At 41.8% G+C, this 25,472-nt stretch overlaps 2 protein-coding genes across 2 annotated transcripts; both read right to left on the bottom strand.

Annotated features, from left to right (window-relative positions):
* Positions 1-1,068: 1,068 nt before the first annotated feature.
* On the bottom strand, positions 1,069-17,291 carry T265_05754 (hypothetical protein; the record flags this gene model as incomplete). The annotated part of the gene is made up of 6 exons (XM_009170834.1): positions 1,069-1,281; positions 6,230-6,334; positions 9,688-9,789; positions 11,376-11,719; positions 15,170-15,311; positions 17,178-17,291. The coding sequence occupies 6 exons, from the start codon at positions 17,289-17,291 to the stop codon at positions 1,069-1,071; spliced, it is 1,020 nt and encodes a 339-aa protein (XP_009169098.1).
* Positions 17,292-17,327: 36 nt separating this feature from the next.
* On the bottom strand, positions 17,328-25,212 carry T265_13849 (hypothetical protein; the record flags this gene model as incomplete). The annotated part of the gene is made up of 3 exons (XM_009170862.1): positions 17,328-17,435; positions 20,015-20,284; positions 25,030-25,212. The coding sequence occupies 3 exons, from the start codon at positions 25,195-25,197 to the stop codon at positions 17,328-17,330; spliced, it is 546 nt and encodes a 181-aa protein (XP_009169126.1).
* Between the last annotated feature and the right edge of the window lie 260 nt (positions 25,213-25,472).

The following is a 25,472-nucleotide window of genomic DNA, read 5'->3' as shown; positions in this document are numbered from 1 at the left end:
TTTTTGTACTTACCCGAGGTCGGAAAGAAGACAAACGATGCTATTCTGAAGATCATTGAGAAAGAGAAAGCTTGCGACATCAACTAGCAGGCTCGTTTCATCCGGTTGTCCGACATCTTGAAGCTTTTTAATTCAACAATCAAAGACACACACAGCGCCGTCAAATTACTTGCCTTTTTACAGGATTAAGGCGTATCAGAACAGACGGATTAAAAAGCATAGGCAATAAACGCCTTCTGTGATACGGCCATGTAAACTGACGGTGGAGATTTTTTCGGCCAACCAAAAAATAAATTTCGTTGGATTTGAGGACTTGTAGAGATCGAAACATCAGGTCAATTCGTTATAAGGTCCATAGATCCGCAAGCTGTGTATGTTCCAGATAGTGGCTTAATACTAAGTACTTAAGAAAACGGATGCACAATTTTTGTGACAGCACCCATAGCATCATGCAACTATTATAATGCGAACTGATCCGAGTTGCTATTTTCTGGCTTGAATAAATAGCTCAACGTTTTCAAATGTACGCACGCAAGATTTTGAAGTTTCAGAGTTTCAAACCTGCCGCTGGATGTTGTTGTCTTCCTTCTTTGACGATTCAGGGAGTGAGCGGAGGCATTTTTATAAGACTGAGATATCCGTGAACAGTTTTGCGAAATATTAGTTGCCATGGCCACAAATTACCACCAATCAGTCAGTTGATGTTCGAAAAACGTCACCCAAAACAATTACAGCAGGCTCTGGTATCCGGTTTTACTAACTGGTAAATAGACTTTATCATTTTAGCATTTTTGAACGCATTTATCTTGCTTAGATTAGACTGGGTAGTTTGCACATCCTCACATCCTCCTCAGTCAGTAGAAAATCACAAATTTATTAGTATTCTGAGTTCTGGAACCATCCTATGACAAACAGTATGTTAACAAAGATTCTTTTTATCTCATCTGTTAGCCCACCAAAAACAATAGGCATGGGCCAAAAAGACAATCTGAACAGATGACAATGTACAGGAGTTACTTAAATGGTAACTTTTTTACAATATGACTGTGGAGAACGATGCAAGCATGGTTAGAAATCGTCTGTCACTAGATCACCCAACCAGTCGTCGTCTAAAATAGTTGAATCGTAACGGCGAGCGTTTGGTTGCATTTGGAGTTGCCTGCGTTGTTGTTCCAGTCCAGAGTCTGAAGCATGTGCTCGAACGTATTCCTGCGGAAAACGTCTATTTTGATGCTTGTCGCGCTGGTTAATTACCGGAGGAAGTCGGTTCCCAGGTTTCTCCTGAAATGAAATGATGTACATGCGATCAGGAAGAAGTGGTGACACTTACCTTACTGCATGCCGCAACTCTAGAGGACAGCAGTTCCATGGCAGAAAACTACCAGGTAACAGGATATGTAAGCTATGCAAAATAAAGCGAGTAAGATTTAGGCCTTTCGTACCCGACCAAACCTCCCCATAAACCACAACAATGAGGTCTCAATTAACGTATCACATTCAGAATAAAGTCTGAATCATTTTCTTGTTTCACTTGTAGTCTTTTGTAAACCACCAGGGCTTAGCAATTGTCTGCGTGTTAAGAAAAAATCACTGAGAAGTATCAGGCTGACATCTCGTAGTTTCTATGTTTTGTGCTACCAGCAGTGCACTCGGTACTTCAGTTAACCGAAATAAGGGCACAATTTACTGAACGGACATTAATATCCACATACCATGTGACACCTTTTGTGCACAAACAATCTATCAAATAAAGTATTTGCTTGAGTGATTGTACTATAAACCGTCTTTACTAAAGTGTTGCTTGTAGGGTTGTTTTAGTGGCTCTTCCAGTCCATGTCCGAACACAACGAGTTCAAAATATTCGTTTAAGGAATATATTCCACTGTTCTCAAAAATACTACCAGGAGATACTCTGTGTGTGGCAAATAATCTAGTGAGATGCTGTAAGGTTACTTAGAAGGCGGAGTGCTCAGGGTGTCCTAATCTATAACGTGGAACAGACAACACAAATAAACACGCTGTTTCGGGGCCAGTGAGACAGGTCATAACCCTTCAGGTCCAACGAATATATACTTATGGTAGCTACCTAAAGTCATCTCATTTATGCGTGTATCATATCTGTCCACAACTACCCCAGTCACGTATAACTGAAACTGTAAAGTGCCATTATCAATGCGCCTTCTAAAAATATTTAAGACCGATTATACTAGCGATTCATTCACACACTGTCCGAAATATTGAGGTTTGTTTGCAGTAAGCTGCATAGCTTATGGTTTGCGGGACATCCACAGGAAGCATTCTTGTTACGTTTTGAAGAACAGGATACTTCTTTCATCTATAGAGAAATTTGATCATGGTGTTCCTCTTCGTGTTCCTGGATTAATCATTCAGAACTAAATGTTTTTCAAGCTGACGGACTGGGAAGAACAATGCTTTTTTCCATTTATATCGTCAAATTACTGTATTTTTTGGTTTAAAACTAACTTACGAACACGGTAATCTATGACTTGACATAGTGAATTGGTAGAATCATTAAGTACTCAAATTTCCACGAAAAGAAGAGGAAGCACGTCGGAGCGACTAAATCAAAAGCAGTTGCTGACTAACGCAGAAAAAGGAAACCTACATTTTGCAGAGTAACCATTCTACTGGTGTTGATTAGGCAAAAACTTAGTCCAAAACACGCGAAAATTTCCACATCTTTGTCTCTTTTTTTACACATTTGTTTTGAGCCCACGTACCGGTTACGAGCCAACGAATCTCGAATTTCCAGAATGCCAGTTGGTGTGGAAATAGTTCAGACAAATGTTGGACGGATCAGAGTACAAAACACAGATCACGCATTTCACTCGCATATGTGTGCGTGAAACAAATGAAGTAATTGGCAAGCTACTGCACGCGAAAATAAAACAGCAAAAGCTACTGCAAAATAACCGACCACCATTTACAATAAGGATAGTCTAGCTAAACAGTGAAAGCCCTCGTGTCGACCGGTCTCGATTCGATTTCCGCCGGGGCGACCATCGATTGCGGTTGACATAACTTGATCCAAGTGGGACTTTGGACTGTTTATAGAAAACAAAATGAAATTTTTCAACCTAACCCGAAAGTTTCGTAAAAAAACTTAGGTGAAAACGGTCAGAAAGATTTTGCCACCGAGACCAAACTTTGAAAAGTAAATTGTAGTTCAAATACTAGACATTCGAAATCGGAACCCGAGAAGTGCTCTGTGTCCCGAACGTTATTTTGAACAGGCCCTATGTCACAAAGTAGCTTATGACATAATTATGTAAGTAGGTGAAGAAAACATCACCGGATTCTCATCAGTTCTCAGAGCAAAGTATTATTACAAGCCGGAAACCAGTTCTGATGAATACTAAGTTTGACGCGTGTTAAATGAATACTTGTGGGTAAAAAAAGGGCGTCTCTATACTTTTGTTCTAATTATGCTTTTGCGAAAACTCAGGTGAACGCATTAACTGTTGGTTTGTGAGAATCCGTAAATAGGTACCGCCACTCCAGTTTCCTGTGCTCTGTTCGTATGTAGGAACACGAAGGAACTCATAAACTTCACACTGCAGTTTGTAGTATCCTTAGAATAAAATATGATGAAAACCAGACTGAAGGAATCAGGTGAGCACGTTATTTCAATCTGTTCCACAGTCTAAATTAATATCAGGTTTGGAATAACGTGGCTATTTGGTGTCTGCCACAGTTACCATAGCGGAAGAGTAACTGCAATTAGTTTAACTGACAAGACAAGCAATGTTGTGAGGCTATTTTTGTGGTCATGGCAGTAAACATCAACAAGTATTTCCTCTTTTCTGATGTGTATTCTGAGTTGTGGGCGGATGCTAAAAGTACGTCAAATGTTGCTTACTAAGAGTGCAGCCCGCCTCCTCAAGTTCAGGGGACAATTTTCAAGGTTTCAAAGTTAAAATGCGTGTTCGCAGATGAAATTTCACGTATAGTTCAACAGACTGGCGCGCCTTTGGATGTTTACATAGAATATACGTGACCCCGCCACTTACCTTGGTCCAGTAGGTGACAAGAAAACGAAGGAAGTTTTTTGCCTGTTAAAAAAGAACCTTTTGGATATTTGACATAGCGTCCAACGCGGCGGAAACCGCTGGGATATGGGTTGAAAGAAAATAAGTGAGCAAACGTAAACTCAGGAGGTAAACTGGCTTACGATAACTTCCCTGTTGATGGCCTATAGGAAAGTCTTCATTTAGGTCCATCAGTAGAAATACGCTGGAGATTGTCGTATGTGGCTCACTGGTATTCGATGTGAATGAGGGGGGAACCGGGTTACACAACTGAGTGAGAGGCTTTCACGTAATATATGTACTTGGCAATCCAATGACAGCTATGTAGCACACGACGTGGTAGCACCAAGGTCCGGTGTTGTCCTATGCCATATGTTTACTTGAGTGTACCACGATCATTGTTCCATGCCAAGATGCGGGAAAGTAAAAACGAATCGCATCAACAATAGCCATATTTAGCGGATTCGTACTGACAACCGACTTCACAGGTAGACGCGACACACTACTTTCAGGTTTGCTAAAAGCTCTGATAGCCCACGATTGGTTTGGTCGTTTTTTGGATCTCAGCGGATAGGCACAGCCCCCCCGCTTCTGTAAAATTTATGTTCCACTTGAACCTCAGTTGGATGAAATTTGCCAAATACTCTTATTTGAGTACCAAGAAGACAACCATTAAAGAGTGATTCGGTTGAATTCAGTTTTGACTATGCAAATTATAGTACCTGAAAAAATTCATCCACTGCAGTTTCATGCAGGACATCGTGGACTGTGCCCACATGATGAGCACAAAGAGCGGCAGAATGGCCAGGTGCTCTCAAAGAGTTTTCAGAAGACGTAAGAGAAGACTCCCTCACACGGATTTACTATTAGTGAAAGGAAGAAGGCCTCCGCTGCGGAGTCATTTATTCGGAAATGACAACTGACCAGTTACAGACCATTGAACAGGGAAGCAAAACCCTAATCTGTATCTTAGTTACAAAAACTGGATACAGATCTTCTCCCGAGCGACTGGTCCTGGAGATTCATTGACTCCGATCATTCGTCGGTCAAATCCAAGCAAATGTAACAAAGTGGCCCCGCGAATTCCGCAACAGAATTCCCTTTTCAATCGACGCAAAGCGAAATTCTACGAACAACACATACTACTCGCGTGCCTCCCGATCAGTAGTATCACCGTTACACTAGTTGTAGAATGCCGTGCCATCACAATGTTCGTCAACTGCACATCATCATGTTCAACGCTAACGCTTCTCCACTATACATAAGTCGTACCAGCTGAAAAATGAAGCGGGTTGGAACAGTACTTCGCCTTAAGAAGCCTCTTCGTTGCTGTTTGCGTTCACTCAAGATGCGCACATATCGTCTGGCCGTTAGCAGGCCGTAGGACCCACATAGGAAGCAAGACTAACAACACTACGTACTAAGTCTGTTTTGGACAGTAGGCTATGTAGTGTTTACTCTTACATGGCCCCTGCCTTGCAAGAACCAAGGCTTTGGCCTTTGAGACGGCGCAACAAACTAGATCTAAGCATTGGATTCCAAGCAACACTAAAGGTTATCAAAGCTCGGACACGGATGCCTTCTGACCATTAATATAATACACACGAAAGATCTGGGGAGCAAAATAATTACACACAAATGGCTTGCTCATTCCCAAATAGCAGAATGACTGAATATTTTGACTGAAAATTTTCAACAACTACCAGTCAAGCTACCTGTGGTTTCTTCTCCAGATTTACAAAATACAGCACAGGCACGGACAGTGCACCTGGGACCCTCAACAGTCTCAGGAATAATTGAATTCCTTTTGTCTCCCCACCGAGCTGTGGATCCTCACTAACTTCCACCCCTTCCGTCTGAAGACATAGGTGAAACTCTCAGGTTTTACGCATGATCCCATGAGATCCATTTAGGTCTATCCTTCGCAGCTGCTGATTTAACCCAAATGGACATGGTAAATACTTATGGTAGTGAAATACTTTAACTCATCACATAAATGAGTTGTGCACTAGAAAATGGAATTCAAAATCGTGAATGCACACTTGATTGCATCCATGACACTGGTTATCTTTAGGCGTTTTTGGCCTTTAGGTAGAACAGTATGTGAACTCAGGTTCAGTTCATCAGTGATGGTCCTACACGAAAGTTTTGCTCCGCTGGCAGGTTCCATCAAGTCTTACCTGACCGGGGTTTCTCCAAGGTGGTTCTCTGTAGACGTATGGTCTGTTGGGGTTTTGAGTGCCTTCTGAGTATGGTATTCGTGACCTTGGAGCACGACTGGCAAGCTGAAATAGAGGCAATTTGGAGATTTTATGTAGATTAGAGTAGAATGACGGATATTCTTCAAATATATCAGTAGTTTAAGTACATGATAAGGCCTCTAACTACCGACATGGAAGAACTTCTTCTTGAGAATTGCAATTTTAACCAAAGCGGTTTTCGGACTTTCACAACAACAGCAAATGCGAACAATGGATTGGAACCCATAGGTCTCCGCCCTAGCCGTGGAAACAGTTCCAGAAAATGACGTACGCTTTCTTCTAGAATGTCATAACTTGAGAGAGTTCAGTAAACACATGGGTGTGATTCAGAAGTAATAATGTTACGCTCCACTTGACAGCAACCTCATTTCACAGCCAAAGCTTTTTCTCAGTAGCCTTGTGTGAAGTGCCTTTTGATGATTCCTATCAGGGATGAGATTGCTTTAAGTAGGTTCACCGACTTTCAGGATAGTCTGACTGCGCAATGCATGATAAATCTATTACCCAGTCAAACGAGTTGGTACAACGTGAACACCAGCCTGACTGCCACGTAACACTTTAAGTGCTCTTTGCTATCGGTAGTTTTACTTGGAAACTATCAAAGGCAGCTTGAACAAAGAAATATGTTCACTTATGTCACCTCGATAGTGGTAAATAGGTTGGCGCAGATGTATTTGAGTGAACTGGCCTTGCATCCACTACGTGTAAATTCGCGCTTTTACTTGTGCAGCCACTGAACATGTCCCCTACAGTACAAAGGAGACACTCAACATCGTGGGCGTTTTACGTAAGTTGCATTAGTTTTGAACGTACTCTGACAGATGAGGTCATTGCACGATTATGTAGTGTCATGTTGGCTTATTTGAAGCAACTACAATAGCAAAGCGACATACCATTAGTCTTAAGGGTATCAGGATAGATTACGGGCTGCCATGTTGTATGAAGTGAGGTGAGGCCTCTTCGTACATCAGCATCACTAATCTTATATTCCAAACAACCCGGCAAATGCTTTGGAGACATCGGTGGTTAAGTACTGACAGATTTCTTACATCACCGTACAGACTACATTATGGATAGCACTGTATATTTTGCCATTGATGGATGAACTCACGCCAAGCTTACGCTTCAGGTGTGAGAGTTGACGAAGCTCTCGTGACTCCCTTTTTTCCAGAGATAATCTCGACTTCAACCATTTCACTGGACGTTGTACGGCCCTCCAAACTACCAAATTTATCTGCCACGTAAATCGGCTCCTCTGCAATCTATCTCGGGTTTTTAGTAATACTTTATACCATGCAGAAATGAAGCGCATACAAAACCGTGAAGCAGATTTCTTTATGTTATTTAAAATTACCTACATTTTTAAAGAATCTTAATCGACGGGATAAACACCGTCCAAATACTCAGTGTCTGTGAGCGAATTCCCAGTAAGAATTTCGACATCTGAGGTTTCAGAGACAGAGGGAGGAGTTTCATTCAGCGTATCAGTATGAAAGCTGAAGAAGATTGATGAATGATGCTGGGTTTTTTACACCAGTGAACTTGGTGAATTAAGGCAAAATCATTTTGTGTGATAATGTGCACCCAAAGGATTTTACGTAAATATCCTCATGAGAGATATAAGTTAGGGAGAAAAACCTTCAATCACCGGCAGAAAATGATGACAGAGATCATAGTGTACGCCATGGCATTAAAATGACGCCGCAGTGGTTTCGCATGACGTCCTTGTACTTTTTTTGAAGGCTGGGACATGGTCGAAAAGCTCCACTTCAATGACATTCTGTTTTTGTTCCAATCTTCCGTAGAAGGACTTAGTTGCCTTTAAAAAGTGTGCAGTGGGCTGTGCACTGGTCCATATGCTTTGTCGCGCTGGATGAATGGTATTTAAACCGGATGTCTTCTTTTCGGCGAGCGGTGTTGGGTTCTTCTGGATATTATGCTGAAGGCTTTCATATGAGCAGTTCAGCACTTATTTAATTTAATGCAACAATTTTGGGAATAAACTGCCTTTAAGTCATTTTTGCACATCGTTTTACTGCCTATTTTTGCCGATTGATCGAATCATCTAAAAGAGTTTGCGGTTACTGCTGGCAGCAAATAGGATTCTCCGCATCTTAGAATCTCGCATCTGACAGCATTATCTGACACTTTTTAAAACCTCGATTATGCGGCACCAACAAAATAGTTTTACTCTTCTCGACTATTTTAACGTTTATTTTGTCGAGTCGGACCGAAAACATAGCGACTTTAAATCGCTTCCTCTCAACTTCCAACTAACCTTCCCCGCAGAAGCCTTCAACGAAGATCAGTTCATTAATCTTGGCCTACGGGTTCTAGTTGAAGTTGATAAGCAGAGCTGGTTTGTTTCGGTCACGAAATGAAACGATAGCCAAGTCTACAAACTGTGTGTCCAGAATAAAGACAATTCTCCTGTTGACACCTTTCACTGGTAACTGAGTACCACATGGTTCAGATGAGTTGATGGCTGAATTGCGGTTTGTAGCCCGCAAAAAACTTGGTATGAATTCTAGAGCTAAAAGCTCGAACTTGGCAATGTTCTGCACACAACCGAATAAGTCACCTTCCATTATTTGCAAGCTCAGGATAGGCTCTAAATCCACGACATAACAGTTATTCTTTCGGGCTCAATCCTTCGTATAGGGCGTATATTTCGCCCACCATGGTGGCTATACCGGTCTCACTTGCTGATCCAGAAAGCTGCAACAAATGTTCTAACTGGTCCTTCTCAGGTTCAGAACTGGAATCCGTCGGGATGTAAGCTGATGTGAAAAATGAACACCGTTAACCCAGTTCACCTCAAGTGACCGTAATTGAAAACAACATTCCGGTATGAAAACGACGGGTTGCCTGGAATCTGTCCAGCCTTACGGTGAGTGCGAATCCCACACCGTAGATATCTCGAGTCATTGCATCAGAATCACAGGTACTTGAAGAGCGAAATGTGGAGCATTTGAGCTCGTCCTACACTGCTTGAGGTGCAAGAGTAAGTTGACGACTTGTATGCGTGTTTTGGAGACAACATACTTCGGCAGGATGGCAAGGCAAGGATTCAGAAGGAGATGCCTGCTGCACAATTTTGCCCTGATGGCTGCAGGGTAAACCAGACATTTGGGGCTTAAAATTGGATTATTTTAGTTTGCTTAACCAAATGACAGTTCACAGGAGGAAAACGGTGTTCAGGAGAATGGCAAATGAGTTGGGTGCTCTGCATGATGTGATGCGTAGAGAGGGTGGGTGAGGGCTAGTGAACGACACACAGCCACTTCTAACAATCATTGTGAGTAATGATAGACACTGTGTGGCAAATATTATTATCAAACGGTTGAAGCGAAATGATTTCAATGAACTTGACATACCTCATCTTCCAAATTCCTGATTCGATAATCCGCTGCTTCAAGCATTCGATAAAGTTCTGTTTTCTCGTTTTCCGAGACGGCATTCCTCAAGTTTTGTTTTTCCTGNNTTTTTCTCTTTCCGGAGCCGCCATTCCTCAAGTTTTGTTTTTCCTGCCGTAAGCAGTGAAGCCGAAATCAGCCGGATTGAAAACGTATTAGTGTTCTTGGTTCAATTTGATTACTCAATAGCTACAGCTCAGGAATGTCTCTATGACTGCATATTTCAGTAGTATTGTTCTTATTCTAAGTGCTTGATTATCTGAGTGCCTACTCTGGTTTAGCCAAGACATTAAGAGAACTGTAAATTTACGGGTGTTTGGCTCACCTTACTCTAAACTGCAAAAAGCCTGCACACCTCCATAAGAATTTAGTTACTTAGTTGTTATCCAAGTAGCTGAATAAATAACTGGAGGTGGAAGGTGCTACTCTTATCAGCTTACCACGACAATTAAAAAATTTTTGACTCACGTCAGTGTATAAATGAAGGATAAGAGCGCAAGTATCCATTTCAGTACTGGTCGAATACGAACGGTTCACTATCTGGTGTTAAATTTAGTCGGTGATACCGTATGGAATGTTTTGATATCTATTATACAGACAATGGGATTTCAGCCTCAAGTGCGATTTCATCGCATTTGGCCAAAACCACAGTAGAGGCAGTAGACAGAGCAGAAGGCTTCACTATCACACATCGGGTACCCCTGAACTGACCACGACTGGTATCGCATAAGCAATTGGAATCCAACGGCTGGATCCGTAACCTTGCGTCCAGAAGAAAATTGTGCGGCCTTTGAACCTGAACTGGACTGAAAAAACCCTGGTTCCACAAGTCTGCCTTACAATAACGTCACTCACCATATTCCGCGGCCCAATGACCTAACCTTCATTCAACCCCTTTCTTTGATTTCTATTTCGCTAAAGTGTATGTATCCCCGATTTCAACCTTTCTCACTTGGTTTCTGGTACCATATAAATTTGTGATGTGTTAGCAAAGAGGAACAATCACAGCAAACGAACTTTGCTTGCTATCATCATTGTTCTCAAAACGACATCCGCTCACCTGACTAGTCAACGACGTCCTGCCACTGGACACATCCACACGTTAAAAGCATATGCGCTTTGACGTTATGTAACACAGATCTGAACATTTTAGTTTAACCCCATTACTGAACAAAAACGGAACATGCACTTGAAATATCTTCCTCAAGATAATCAAATTCAACCATTCTATTGTACTCCCACAATATACCTGGGTAGGATTGACACAAAGCCTCAATCGAATGTGTTCAAATGACGACATTACCCAGGCTCGATGGTGCATAAAATATGGCTCATTTGATGAGAGCAACACTCAGCTTCTTGGCATCAACATTCCAAAGTTTGGAAGCAACCAACAGTCTCAGAACCCGAATACAACTAATTGTCACCTTTTTGAGGCACCACAATGAAAGCGTGGTCAATGTATGTCAAAATATTTTGCCTTGGATCTATGATGGCATCCAACTGATGGTTTCACTCGAACCGATTTTGTAACACAGCATAACAGGCAAAGCTGTCCTTATGGGTGACATTCTACAGCCTAACATCCAATTAAATCTCCCGGGTTCACGAAATTCATGGATTTTCGTCTGCTGACCCAAATAACTTACAACGTAATCCATTTGCTTGTTTTGTGTGAACTGTTGTTCAGCCAACCTATTTTGTTGTTCACGTATGGACTGTAGTTCTTCTCGGTGTCGATCCTCTAACTCTCTTTGCCTCTCGTGATCATCTTGTTGCTGCTGAGCCAGATTTCTTACCGTTCGGCTCAACTCAGCCACAGTCTGACGGAGGTTTTCATTCTCACTGGATAGGTTGCGTAGAGCTGTGGCTGCGACGGCGTCCGAGGTTTCGGGCAATGGAGTGGGTGTTGGAGGTAAGTGGTCTAATAAGTTTACATCGTACGGATCTGTATCAGGAGCACGTTTATTGAAGTTTTCATTCACATTGCGACCTGTGAAACAGAAAGGAGTGTCAAGTTAAATCCTACGCAAGCTCCTGGCGTTTGATAGTGATAGTTTGAAAAATGAAGCGTCGCGTTTTGACATGACATAAGCTAGTCGTCATACGCACATTTCCTAGCCAACCAATAAGTTAAACCATAGCGAATTTGCTTCAGTGGAAGTGGCTGAAATTTTCACTTTTGGGTCCTACCGTTAGCGCGGATTTCATCGGTGCAAGTGAAAACGTGACAAGGTCTACTTTCGGTGTGGGGAAAACGAAGTGCAGTAAAGATTGTAATTCTACTGAAAAGCAGAAAAGAATAATTCTACGTGCTACTAAGACTCACGCAAAAAATGGTTCCGAGACGGCCGGCAAAAACCTTGTTGAACCTAACTCGACCTTATGATAATTCCCTCATTCAGTTGCTTACGCCGTCTATGTTCTCTAGTTGTTTTGCTTATCCGTACCAGCCGCTCACCTGCCGCAGGGGCCGTCCTGTTCGACACTTGTGTACTGACATGTGTGTCTGTGTGAATGTTTGCTGCTTATCTTCTTACCCATGCGCGTTCATGTCCCTTTTGCTAAGCCTGCCTTGACTTGTTTTCTCATGGGTTCCGCGTGATCGCACGCCCAATAAGAATCACGAGAATCACGACCGCAACCCACTCTACTGAGCCATCATTCCGCTCGCCGATGTTCGGTGTGCGGACGTTGACCTGAACTGTGGCGGTCAGTGACAGACCTGTGAACTAATTGACGCCACGAACGCGAACAATTGGGGCCTGCTGTACACATTTGCTTGCCCTTGTGTAAATAGTGCCGTAGACCGTACTGCCGTAGTGCCGAACCCAATTCTCCCTTCTGATATTCGGGATTGTCGAACCTGCGCGTCACTCAAAGTTCCGTATTGGGAACCTCCAGTAATTTTTGTCCACAGCCTTATTCTGGCTAGTGATATCCGCATTTTCATTTGATTTCAATCTTGATACACTACAGCCTAATGAAGTCTCCGAAAATGATTTTCTCTACGTTTTCCAGGACACAGTGTCACTAGAGACAGTACACTTTGTGTTGTGTTAGCACATAAAATCTTGGTCGGCGTAGAAGGTTCAAATGGTTCAAAAAGATTAGGTTTTACATGTAGATGATGTCCTGGTGCTTGCAAAACCGTTGCAAGAAACAGTGGAGCTGCTCCAGGAACTGAACACTGTCCATAAAAACGACAAGTTTACAGATGAACACAAGATGGGTGATACCAATGCTTTTCTGATTATCCCACTACCTCATCGAGAACATGGAACAACTCGTAGGCAAGTTTACTGAAAATATGCCCGGCTAGTCAGTATATTCACTATGCAGGACTTGTACCAATACGGTTTACTAGGGTTTTTTTAGAACTCTACATAATGCAGCGAGAAGCGCTTTCACGGACGACGTCGTGGGCTGAGAACGCGAGCATTTGAGGAGATTCTTTGTTCGAATAAGTATCAGACGGAATTGATAGAAACTCAATGGAAATTCTCGGCTGAGGACAGAAGATTGCTGCTCTGTCTCGGAACCGGCTACTTAACGCGTCGGCTCGATACAAAGTTTAAAGTGACCTAAACCCTTAACAAAATCTCGTCAGTCACTAACTTATTATAGTATGCCTAAACACATATACAGTTTTATAAGTAGATGCCAGGACAGCTATCTTGGGAGAGATGGAAGGCGGATTCTTGATGGGTAGGCAGAACGCAGACACTTGGATGCACTGATATATAAAGGAGGTTGCTGCATGCCGTCAAAATTCAATTTTGATGGTAGGTTGATGGTTGGCGTTGTTTACTTTAAACCAATCCGACTACTGCATTCGGCATTAAGTAGTGTGCAGCGAAAGGCAAATTGTGGCAGTTTACCGAGTTTCATACTATCAGTGATTGGAACCTATAAGTGTGTAAATAAAAGCACTCTGTCTTGGTTTTGCTATTTAGGTAGTAATTCACCAGTTCCTTACAATTCAGGGCAGAAACTCCTCAACGGCTTCAGTTATACTGTACTGCCTTTTTGAGATGTGTCCGAGGAGGCGGTGAACTGCATTGCAAGGTTTACACATATTTCGCCGCTCTATGTCCATTTAAGTGGCATAAATACAGAATCTTTTTGCCTACAGTTGTCAGATTGGTTTGTCTGGATTGTATCATTTGCTACTTACACTTACTGCGCTTCTTGGAATGGGTTGGGGACTTGTAAGAACAACATCCAGATGATCGGTATTAGCAGTCAACAAATACGGACCTTGAGCTAATTTGTGCGAAATCCTAGTTGGGTGATAGACCGGTCCACTTGCCACCGACAACTGTAGAGATTTTAATGAGTATATCTGTGAGGGGAACTAACTAACGTCAGTTTTCCAATTACAATCTATATTGTAGTTTCTCTTGCCACTCCTCACCAAGTAATTAGGGCAGCAAATCTGATTAGCAACCAATATTTGTGCAAGACGTTTTGCGCTTGAACGATTTGAAGATGACCATGCTCTTTTGATGATCGTGGTTTCACAAATGCCGTGACAATCTAGAACTGCGGTTTCGACAAAGAAGAAGTTCTGCCAACCCTTTTAAAAAAACATACCACATGTCCATAAAACGGTCATTTAAATACGCCGCACAGGAACTTGAGAATTTTACGCTTCTGTCACAAAATTCACACTAAAAAACGCGGTGGTTTTGGAATCTCTTCAGCATTTTAGCAAATGAAAAGTCTTCATTGTGTTTGGTGGGGTGGCAAATTTACGTGCAAAGCCCGAAACTTTGACATTTGCATGCGATAGTACGTCAGGCTGTCCTGAAGTTTAGTTCAGGTGCGCATTTTTTCCAAAAAAGTAAGGGCGTGTTCGGGGGCCAGCCGTCCCTAATAACCGAACAGCACATCATTTGGACGGATGTCACGTGCAGGACACGGGCCAAACGAAGGCACGCACTGATTGGTCAGAATGCCAACCAATCCGAGTCAAGCACCTGTGACTCGACGCTTCTCGCCCCCTCACGGAGATTCTGGAACGACCTTGTGGAACACACCGTGACTACCCTATAAATACAGTTGTACTAATTTTCCTTTGTCTCCATAAAGGGCTGTGTAGAGCTACCGTGCCTTTTGCTATACCATAGGGGGCGGAGCAGGAAGCCAAGGGACCGACACAGAGTTGCACTACCGTACTTCAAGACACAACAGGGCGAATCTGTGGGGGCAGATGTTAGACGGCCGACACTACTTCTGGAACAACTTGTATACTAATAACCGCCAAGACACCATTGGAAGTTAACCAAATCATCAACATTGTAAAACCCAAAAAATTAACGAAAATTTTCCGTGGCTTTTATGTAAAATCTGGTTGGACAGCTTTTTATTTACGAACTACTTTGCGGTTGGCTAGGATATCGTGGAAAGAAGGAATCATTCTAATAAAACAACCACTCACTTCTTTGTCTGTCAAGAAAAGATTCCAAGCGTGTAATCAATTCTTCCTGCTGCCGTACGGTTTTTTCTAACCCTGGGACCTTGGCCGCTTTGGCTCGGAGTTTCTCTACTTCCTCGAGTTGCGCTTTGTAATGTGCTCGGAGCTGAGTTGGAAATTTGTTTTAACAGCTAAGTTTCAAATTTCAAACCGACAGGGTTTTGGCAGTAAAATAATCTAACAGAATCACCCAGAAGCACATACTTCGTGACATGGTGATTATCATACTCAATTCGGCCATTTTAATGGACCTCATTTCTACGGATTTGTGAATAGACTTTTTATCAGTCCATATCAGACACTAAGCCCAACTCAACGAGTCATTGAAAAAGACAATGAGGAGTGAAGTGAAGCGCCCGGCTGAATATCAATGAACGGGCTTATTGTTCATTAACATTGGTTACGAAATAAATGAAACTATCCTCCACATTTATCAGTTACATCTCCAAGATCCATATTGACTGTCCCGAGATAAGATAGCCTTTAACAGAAAATTGAAAGAGTGACATCCAATACATATATACGCTACCGTGACATTATTTTGTAGTAACCTATCACCACAACATGAACCGGTAAGTTACCAATAAACACTTGCACTTCCTATGTTTCGCAAAACGTCTGCTGTCTGCACCAATTTCAAGCGAATGTAACGCATTACTGTGCTAAATGAATCGTACTATTCAAATCAAGTTGAATTTGGTTTCGACTCTCTAGTTAGATATCACGATTTACGGCAATCATAGTAGCCCGTTTGCTTAAACGTCCAGGACTCTAATACGATGATGTAATGTAACTGAAACCACATTGCGGAAGTCAGTTTCATCTACGATGGAAAATCGACAACTGTACATCCACTTCATCGACTTAGCGACTAGTCATTCGTGAGCGTCGCGGTAGGTTCTTTGTTTAGTGGCTGAAGGCCACGCCATTTTTTCAGTAGTAGTGGATCAGCGACATGATTCCCGCCTGGATAGAACAGCCGTATCTTTTCTTCTATGCTGAACTAATGCAGACTGGTTTTGTCACTAGTATGCTGTGTTGCTACAGTGAAAAAACACCAGATGACTGAGTGAAAATTTGAACGCGCATGTTTGACAGCTAGCCCCAGCAAAGAGCAGTGTTATCTTCAATTTTAGTCTGAATGTTAGACTCAAGAGAGTGATTGCATTTCTTTTTGAGACACCTCAAACCTATTTTTTTCAAATTCCCCGCAGTCGCTTTCGTCTCAGAAGCAAACACGTTCAGAAGCTCAAAGGTAATTTGCTGTGACGACATGTTTGCACTTGGAAAAATTCACGGCAGTGGTTTCATATAAAAACGTTGCATATATTTCTAACCCATACAATCACCTAGAACTTAGACACTCACCTGCATACCAATTTGTTTTCAACGTCAAACTCACCTAGAACTCAGCTGAATCTCTCGTTTATGTTGTTCTTACTCTTCTATGAATTCATACGCAACAACAGTCGTTGTATTTTGTGTCATCATTAAACTGGTGAGCTGGCACAAATTCGACGACAAAAATGTTTCATGGCAATTTAGTTTCCTTTGGTTACACGACATGACAACTTTTTGACGCTATGTTCAACTGCGCAGCTGAATGAATGAAACTCAGATAGCCCATCACCGACGGGATATTTCATTTGCCTTGTGACTGCAGTAAAAACCTAAATACCCCAGCGAACCACTCCACATTACAAAAATTAATATTCCTTATTGTTCAAAAGTGAAAACACTCGAGTTGCTGATTATTCAGGCGATAACTCCGCACACCACCCCAGAGCATAAAGACTACTGGTGAATGGAACTCACATATAATCTTATATAATAACATCTGACCGAAAATAATCGAGGTTATTCGCCCGGCAGTCGTCTGCAGCCAAGGCATATAAAATTAGCACAGCTGTTAACTTTCCACTAGCGAATGACTGCAATTTAATTATGACACACAGATCCAAAAGAAGCTAACCTTGATGAATTTTTCTTCGTTTCTTTTCTGGTAGATCAGTTGTTCTTGTAGCAGCGCCACCCTCTCCTTGTAGAATGTGAGTTCACTGGCCGCACGTAGTAGTTTCTTCTTCATTACAACTAAAAGTAAAGTTGAACAGGTTCAAGTAGATCATAAGGTTGACAGAAATTCGGGGACTGCGCCTATCGGATGAGCCCCAAGAAGGGCGAAACCGGTCGTGGGCTGTCGAAGAGTTTTCAGAAACCTTGTGGGTAGTTTCTTTTATGAAAAAAGTTGAACAGTGTTATCCTGTTTAATAATGTTTGGTCATTCCAGCTGACCACATTAGTGAAGCGTACCAGTTTGTCGATCAACGCAGATGGGCTAGATTCCTGACTTCATGAATTCTGCAAATTTCTTTTTGATGTAACAAATATAAACAAACTTTTCACTTGAACTTGTTAGGAATGGGGAACGAAGATGTGAAGAGAGGACACAAAAACGCCTGACAGGAGTTCTTACTTGGTGCTGGAGGAGTTAAGTGCTATATGTCAAACACTTATGCAACAGGAAATCACTCGTGTTTATGAAACCAAACAAAGGATCTTGTACCGTAATCATGGGTACGATGGACTGCCTTTCAAAACGAGCCTTATAATTTTGACACAAGAAGTTTTTAACCGGACACACTATGTGGGAATGTAAATCTGACCGAAAAATGTTACCACTCAGGTACACATGTAGCAACAAGGGGTTCAAGGCACTAACAACGGAGATCTGTCAGAACACAAATACAAAGAACGAGAGATTCCCCAAATTTTCACGGTCAGGGCATCCTAATGAGATCGATCGGGGGTTGGCAGACGCATTTGACCCTTCCAGGAAATTCCTGATTCAATTCGTCTGAAGGCCTCCGCTGAACTGTCATATTTTGGATAATTTTTGACTAAGTTCATAAAACGAGCTATTTACTTTTACGTATTCATTTAGTTATGTTAGACAGCTGAGGCTTCATCCCCAGGTTGGTTGATTGGTTTCCTGTCAGCACTTCCAAAATAGCTTATTTTTATCACTTGCACAGACTATCCGTTCTAGCCTTGTGGATAGAGTCTACAGTAGAATAGGTTGCCTCGCAACGGGTAGCCCACTGAGCTAAAAGCTCTTCAAATCTTTTGCCGTCCGAAATAATGGAAAGTAATATTGTTCACATTTTGGTTTTTACTCCAAATGTATACCTCTTTTTATTTCTCGAACCTTTTGAGAGAAAGGCCAAGCCAGTGACGCTCGAGATTTGTTTGAAGCTTCAATAAACAATCAGCAGCTCTATTTCAGGAGTTTTGTACCCAATTCCTATCAGCCAGTTGTAGTGCGACTCCCTTCCGCGTAATTAAGAACATATGCCCCATGGATGAATTATCGGAAGGGTACAGACTTCTAGAAGTTAACCTAATGTTAAAAAGTGACCTTGAAAAAGTCATAGCAAACAATACACCTAGGTCACTAAAAGGACAGAATCGTGCAGTAAACAATGGAGCATTTTTCGTGTGTTGGCATTCGTCACGACGGATACCGACAAAATATTTGTCACCTCGGACTTGAATCCCATTTATCTTGCGGCAAATTTCAGGCTTGTTTCCAAAACTGGAAGTCGCGCTGCAAGCCAATTTTCCGCATTCGCCCAACATATCTGCCTCAATATAAATATCAATAAGCCTAAATTTGCATATAAATCTGCCTCTGGGAGAACTCACACAGAGGACCAAAACAGTTTCCAAAACGTCCGTTAATAGCCACCAGGCGTACCCATACAAAATCAAATCAACCACATAAATTCCGGTTTCATCGATCTATTTTCTTCTTAATAAAACCGGTAATCGCTATCGAAACACACTCATTTGCATACCAAGTTGGTTTTGATGGGATACTACCCTCGAAACTGGCTGAATCCCTCGTTACGATCTACATGATTCATCCTTGCTCTTATTCTTCAATTCTGCCTGGTCAATCACGGGTGATCTGGCTTTTGTACTCACGTCTACCGTAAAATTTACAACCACGAACCCTTGTGCACAAATGAATCTTTTTGGCGAATGTGTTTACAAGATACCTGCCCCATCCTCATGGTATGGTTTTCGTCTCGTCGCTGATGAAACAAATGCATTTTCCACATCTGCTGACTAACTGATATCCTAAAGAAGCAGATCGAGTGGTCTGTGTTTCAAGAAATGGAATCTGTAAGTGTCTCGGACAGGAAGCCGTCAAATGACAGGGCTGAGTGAACGTGAAAACAATTTATTTTAAAGACGAAAGGGAAAAATATCCTTGAAAGTAGATCACTGTATCCAAAAGTTCCAGAATCAGTGCAAAACTGTACGACCAAGTGCTCTGGAGGGCAACACGCGGTGGACCCAGCTGACTTTACATAGTGAAATCATAAAGAAGACCTCGGATTGTGTCTGGCGACCCGATGGATGACATTGGCTTGTGTAAGCCGGGTGGTGGTAGCTTTTTGAGAGACGGTATAAACAAGCAACCATCTGCTTCGGAAAAGGCGCTCTTAGCAACGGTCAAGAGGACTTTTTTCAGGGGGAGAACTGTATGACTGACTTGGCTAACTGACATGTGATCCTTATGTTTTCTCGTGTCATTAAGCGTGGCTCGGCAGCAGAAAAACTTTTTGTTTTAAAGCACACGGAAACTCCGTTGAGCTGGTAAATAGATAGATAGATAGATAGATAGATAGATAGATAGATAGATAAATAAATAAATAAATAAATAAATAAATAAGTAAAAATCGCTCAAGCGGCAAAGTTAAGATTTCTGTATTGCATTTTCTTATTGTACATGAAAGTCCTGACAAGTGTACTCTTGTACGTACTGAGTAAATTTAGGGCTTCTCCCCTGTTAACCGGTACATCCCTCATTGCTTGCTCCCATCCAGGCCCGAGCGCGTCAAGTCTTAACCAGTCCCAGTTGGATAAATCAAATGGTGAGCCTGGAGGTCCCATAAAATCCGGATCACCATATGCACCCATGCCATGCAGGTAGGTTCGACGATGCAACATGCGGACATCATTTTCGGAAAGGTCGAATGGTTTCGATGCTGACCCTGAGGGCTTGGAATTATTCTGTAAACGATGACAAAAATTCCAATATTTTATTTTGGCAACATAAGTAAAAATATTTGACGCATACTATCAAGTTTGAATAATTGAGCACTCCATCTCAACCGATGAAACTTAGTGTACATATCGGATTCGTCACCGAATAAACTATCTGTTTATCCTGAAAGCAAAACTGAAACGAAACCTTATAAGTTGGTTAAACTGTGCTGCAACACCAAAAGACAAATTTCTATCAATGATACTCGCTTTGATATTGACAGCGGCTGTTTGGGTAACAGAATAATTTCTCGAAGACTTATTTCTGATAGCTCGGAGAAAGCACTGAGAAGAAACAACAGTTTGGTGGGATTGCTAAACAAAATGTGGTGCCATCTTGCTATGTTTTCTATTTTACTGGTAGCATCTATGAAACAAACAAAGTGAGTGCGTACAAACGTCACTGAATCGGACCAGGTTGGTTTGAAATATCCATATTAAGGTAAGTAGTTAGAGTAGCTTATGCATAATTGGGGGTAGGGATGACGAAAGTTTGTCTTTGTGTGAGGTTTGCAGAAGAGTTGGTTTGATAATGTCGGGCTTAATACAAGGCCTAAGAATGAGGGTGGAGCTGGATACAAATTAGACCGTTAAACGCCTGTCTTTATAGCGGTTAAGCCAATCTAAATAATTACTTTCTGAACGCCTGAATCCCTTTTTAGGCGTCTAATAGTAACGAACCCTATCCAAACGGGAAGTAACCGCCCAATCTGACGACAAACGTTCTTGTCACAAAGTATTTGCTGAATTCAATGGCTATAAATAAATAAATAAATAAATAAATAAATAAATAAATAAATAAATAAAAATCGCTCAAGCGGCAAAGTTAAGATTTCTGTATTGCATTTTCTTATTGTACATGAAAGTCCTGACAAGTGTACTCTTGTACGTACTGAGTAAATTTAGGGCTTCTCCCCTGTTAACCGGTACATCCCTCATTGCTTGCTCCCATCCAGGCCCGAGCGCGTCAAGTCTTAACCAGTCCCAGTTGGATAAATCAAATGGTGAGCCTGGAGGTCCCATAAAATCCGGATCACCATATGCACCCATGCCATGCAGGTAGGTTCGACGATGCAACATGCGGACATCATTTTCGGAAAGGTCGAATGGTTTCGATGCTGACCCTGAGGGCTTGGAATTATTCTGTAAACGATGACAAAAATTCCAATATTTTATTTTGGCAACATAAGTAAAAATATTTGACGCATACTATCAAGTTTGAATAATTGAGCACTCCATCTCAACCGATGAAACTTAGTGTACATATCGGATTCGTCACCGAATAAACTATCTGTTTATCCTGAAAGCAAAACTGAAACGAAACCTTATAAGTTGGTTAAACTGTGCTGCAACACCAAAAGACAAATTTCTATCAATGATACTCGCTTTGATATTGACAGCGGCTGTTTGGGTAACAGAATAATTTCTCGAAGACTTATTTCTGATAGCTCGGAGAAAGCACTGAGAAGAAACAACAGTTTGGTGGGATTGCTAAACAAAATGTGGTGCCATCTTGCTATGTTTTCTATTTTACTGGTAGCATCTATGAAACAAACAAAGTGAGTGCGTACAAACGTCACTGAATCGGACCAGGTTGGTTTGAAATATCCATATTAAGGTAAGTAGTTAGAGTAGCTTATGCATAATTGGGGGTAGGGATGACGAAAGTTTGTCTTTGTGTGAGGTTTGCAGAAGAGTTGGTTTGATAATGTCGGGCTTAATACAAGGCCTAAGAATGAGGGTGGAGCTGGATACAAATTAGACCGTTAAACGCCTGTCTTTATAGCGGTTAAGCCAATCTAAATAATTACTTTCTGAACGCCTGAATCCCTTTTTAGGCGTCTAATAGTAACGAACCCTATCCAAACGGGAAGTAACCGCCCAATCTGACGACAAACGTTCTTGTCACAAAGTATTTGCTGAATTCAATGGCTATAACGTTGTTCCATAAGGTTTAATCATGCAAGGAGACAAATAAGGGGACGGCGCGTTTAAAAGCAAGGGCCCCTGAACTACGAGACAAAGTTGTATTGTTCTGTGCGATTATGGAGTGTAAGCAATATAATGTTTTCCATATAAGTAGCTCGTGCATATTCAGCAAGCCAGCGACGCGTCCGAGAAAGAACCGTTTGTAAGAGTTTAGACCGAGAAACGGCATATTCATATCGCCCGACGGTTGATCGTAATGATAAACGAATAATACAGTACGGTCAAAAGGCAACCAAAGTATTTTGATTTCCGGATGCGGATTTAGACGCATCTGTTATTAGCGAGACTACTAGGAAGGAGACAGTTTCCTATTACCTGAGCCCTCTGGCTAAATTAGTTTCTGGCAGCCAACTGAGTTAGATTTTGAGTTATCGTCTCCGAGGGAGCGAGACTGCTTAAGTGGTTAGAGCGCGAAGTTACTGACTGGAAGGTCTATTGTTTGAACCCAACCTCTTCCTCTCAACTTTCTCGGTCTAGGCTTGGGCAACCTGACGGTATCTCAGCCCTTGTGCTTGCTTCGGGTGGCATGGCAGCTAGGCACCGTAGGGATGCTGAAGCTGAACGATAGCTCTAGATAGCTATCTTCTCCGTGGAGGGCCCCAACCTAACCCTAACGCTCGCCGCTTTACGGACCGGATAGTGAACCAAGGGTTCAATGTGGGTTTTTTGCCCAAACCTACAGTCATTTTGGGCAACCCGGTGGCATTATTTGTTATTGCACCTCTTCGTTTATGGGTCACACCGGCTCACCTGTCTAAGGCGTTCAGTTTACCCACCCGTTGCTTAGCGAGCAGTTCATTTTTACACAGCTCCATAGTAAAACAAAGCTAAATGATTCATAAATAAACTCACGATATCCTATCTATTTTGTCGATTTCAAAGTCTCTTCTCCGTATCACATTGAGAAAAAGGTATCTCTTGCTGAAACCTTCCTTTTCCCCTCTGTTGTTCTTAGGCGTTTCTCCAGAACAAGCGTAATGGATCTCGCTCTCAACATGCTTCTCAACTCCCTTAAGACAATCGCCGGTGTTTCACGTACATATTTCCAGGCTTCTGATGATCCTGAGTCCACGGCGTGTGTACCTATGGTGCGGGCGTTGCGTTCAATCCCAACGCATCAAGATATCTACCCAGCTATAAAATTTTTTGTGTGGTTTTGGTCTCATTTCCGAAAATGTTGACGGATATAGAATAATGTATCAAAACGTCATCAAATTTGTACGCGATCCCTTCTTAGAGGTACTTTTGAGAAAAGAACGATTGCATACCAATTTAGCCGTCTTATTAAACGACACAAACGTGTAAGAATGATTCTTCATTAGAAGACTCCGGAATTATTGATGACTTTCGTGCCCTACGAATTCTAACGCACCTCTCGAGCTTTGGCGACATGGATGCCACCCGACAGGTTCTATAAATTTCACGAGCCACATGAGTATATTGTGTTGCAGGTTTGTCGGTCATTGAAACTGTAGGTCATCAGGGGAAAATCAGTCCGTGCAATTCCAATAATCCACGAAATACTGCACGATGTCTCCTCCGGTACTTCGAACTAATACAGAATGCAGCTTCAAGAAATTTCAAAGAGTGATGATTTTCCCCGATTTCTCGAAAGGAAATGTTGTCGCATCTGATGGCTCATTTTTGTTTTTCTTTGCCGTGTAGCCACATTAGTCGAGCGCCAGAATCCCAATTCTATTGCTTGTATTGAACATAACTAATACCTTGTTTGCTTAAAGATGCTGCAAGGTGTCTACATGTTCTCTGACTGGCAGTCACCAGGAAATAATTAAGGCCAAATAGTGAAAGGACTAGTCAACCGAATATGACAACAAAGTGCACATGTCAGGGCAGGGGATAGGATCCATCCGTTGAATATATAGGCATTCGAAAGACTCATCCGCTTCAAAAGCATGAAAGTTATTTTCAGTTTCATGAAGTTCTGCCCCAATGGATAGATTTGCGGGCTTTAATCTACTTAAACCAACTATTTCGAAGTTGCACACGTATTAATCTATGTCGGATAGAAACCAACTCAAATTGCTCTGCTGTCGGATATGCTTTCAAACAACAGGACCTCCTTTCAGGACTTTCATTGGAGTTCAGATGTAAACATCGTACATTTTGAACAACAAATTGCACCTGGTCCGCCAACTGAGTGTATGGAATGAATACTGGTAATACTGATGAGATATTTAGCTGGTTTCCTTTGAACATTGCGTATTTAATGAGATGTTAGCGGACAGTGATTCAAGGTGCCCATAGTTTCATGGTGGCTACTTATTAGGCAAATCTGTTGGTTTTTGTCCAACTTGGTCATTAAAAACCGTTGTCATGTGCTTCTAGAAAGCCAATCCATCCACAGCGGACCTGAGAAATGCGAAAACACTAACAAAATCCGATGGAAATTTAAATATCAGGTTAATTCATCTGACCCAATCTTCAGAAGCGTTATCGAAAATACACTGATGTAAAGTAAAGTAAAATGATTTAATGAGATCAATTAACAACCCTGTTTTCGTTAGATATACGTACTTTATTAAATGAAGTATCAGTGATGTACTTTCACGGTAAGGAGAGATTGACAAATGCTAAAACTCCATTGGATTTATCGCATATTCTGGAAGAGTTTTGACATGTTCCCCAATGCAATGGCATACACTTTCAATTCGTTAAAAAGCACTACTTATAATTGCGTAAACAGTAGGCACATTCTGACTTACCTCATCGCCCGGAAAACCCATTTGGGTCTCTTTGTGTCTCTTCTTTGGACTTTTTGGCGAATTTGTGTGTGGTCTTTGATGGTCTGCACTTAAAGGATCCTGGATCAAGTAATCGGGCTTGCTCATTGTTACGGCATTGATGATTAATGGGTCTGAGTCCCCGTCCATCCCATTGGCATTCAGCTACAAGCGAGATGTGGTTAAACATTATTTGACTGATCTTACAATATGTTATGGAACAACGGAGCCAGCGTATACCCTATACTCACTCATATTTCTTGGCTGATCAGACAACTTGTTTATACACATTATCTCAGATTTACAAGTCATAAATGTGCCTTTTACTTGGGATTATATGCCGGTATTTTTTAAGAGGTTAAATCCGAGATGTGGTTAAACATTATTTGACTGATCTTACAATATGTTATGGAACAACGGAGCCA

Source organism: Opisthorchis viverrini (assembly GCF_000715545.1).
Source record: "Opisthorchis viverrini unplaced genomic scaffold opera_v5_106, whole genome shotgun sequence".
Taxonomy (NCBI): Eukaryota; Metazoa; Platyhelminthes; class Trematoda; order Opisthorchiida; family Opisthorchiidae; genus Opisthorchis; species Opisthorchis viverrini.
This window is presented reverse-complemented; position numbering and strand designations above follow the sequence as displayed.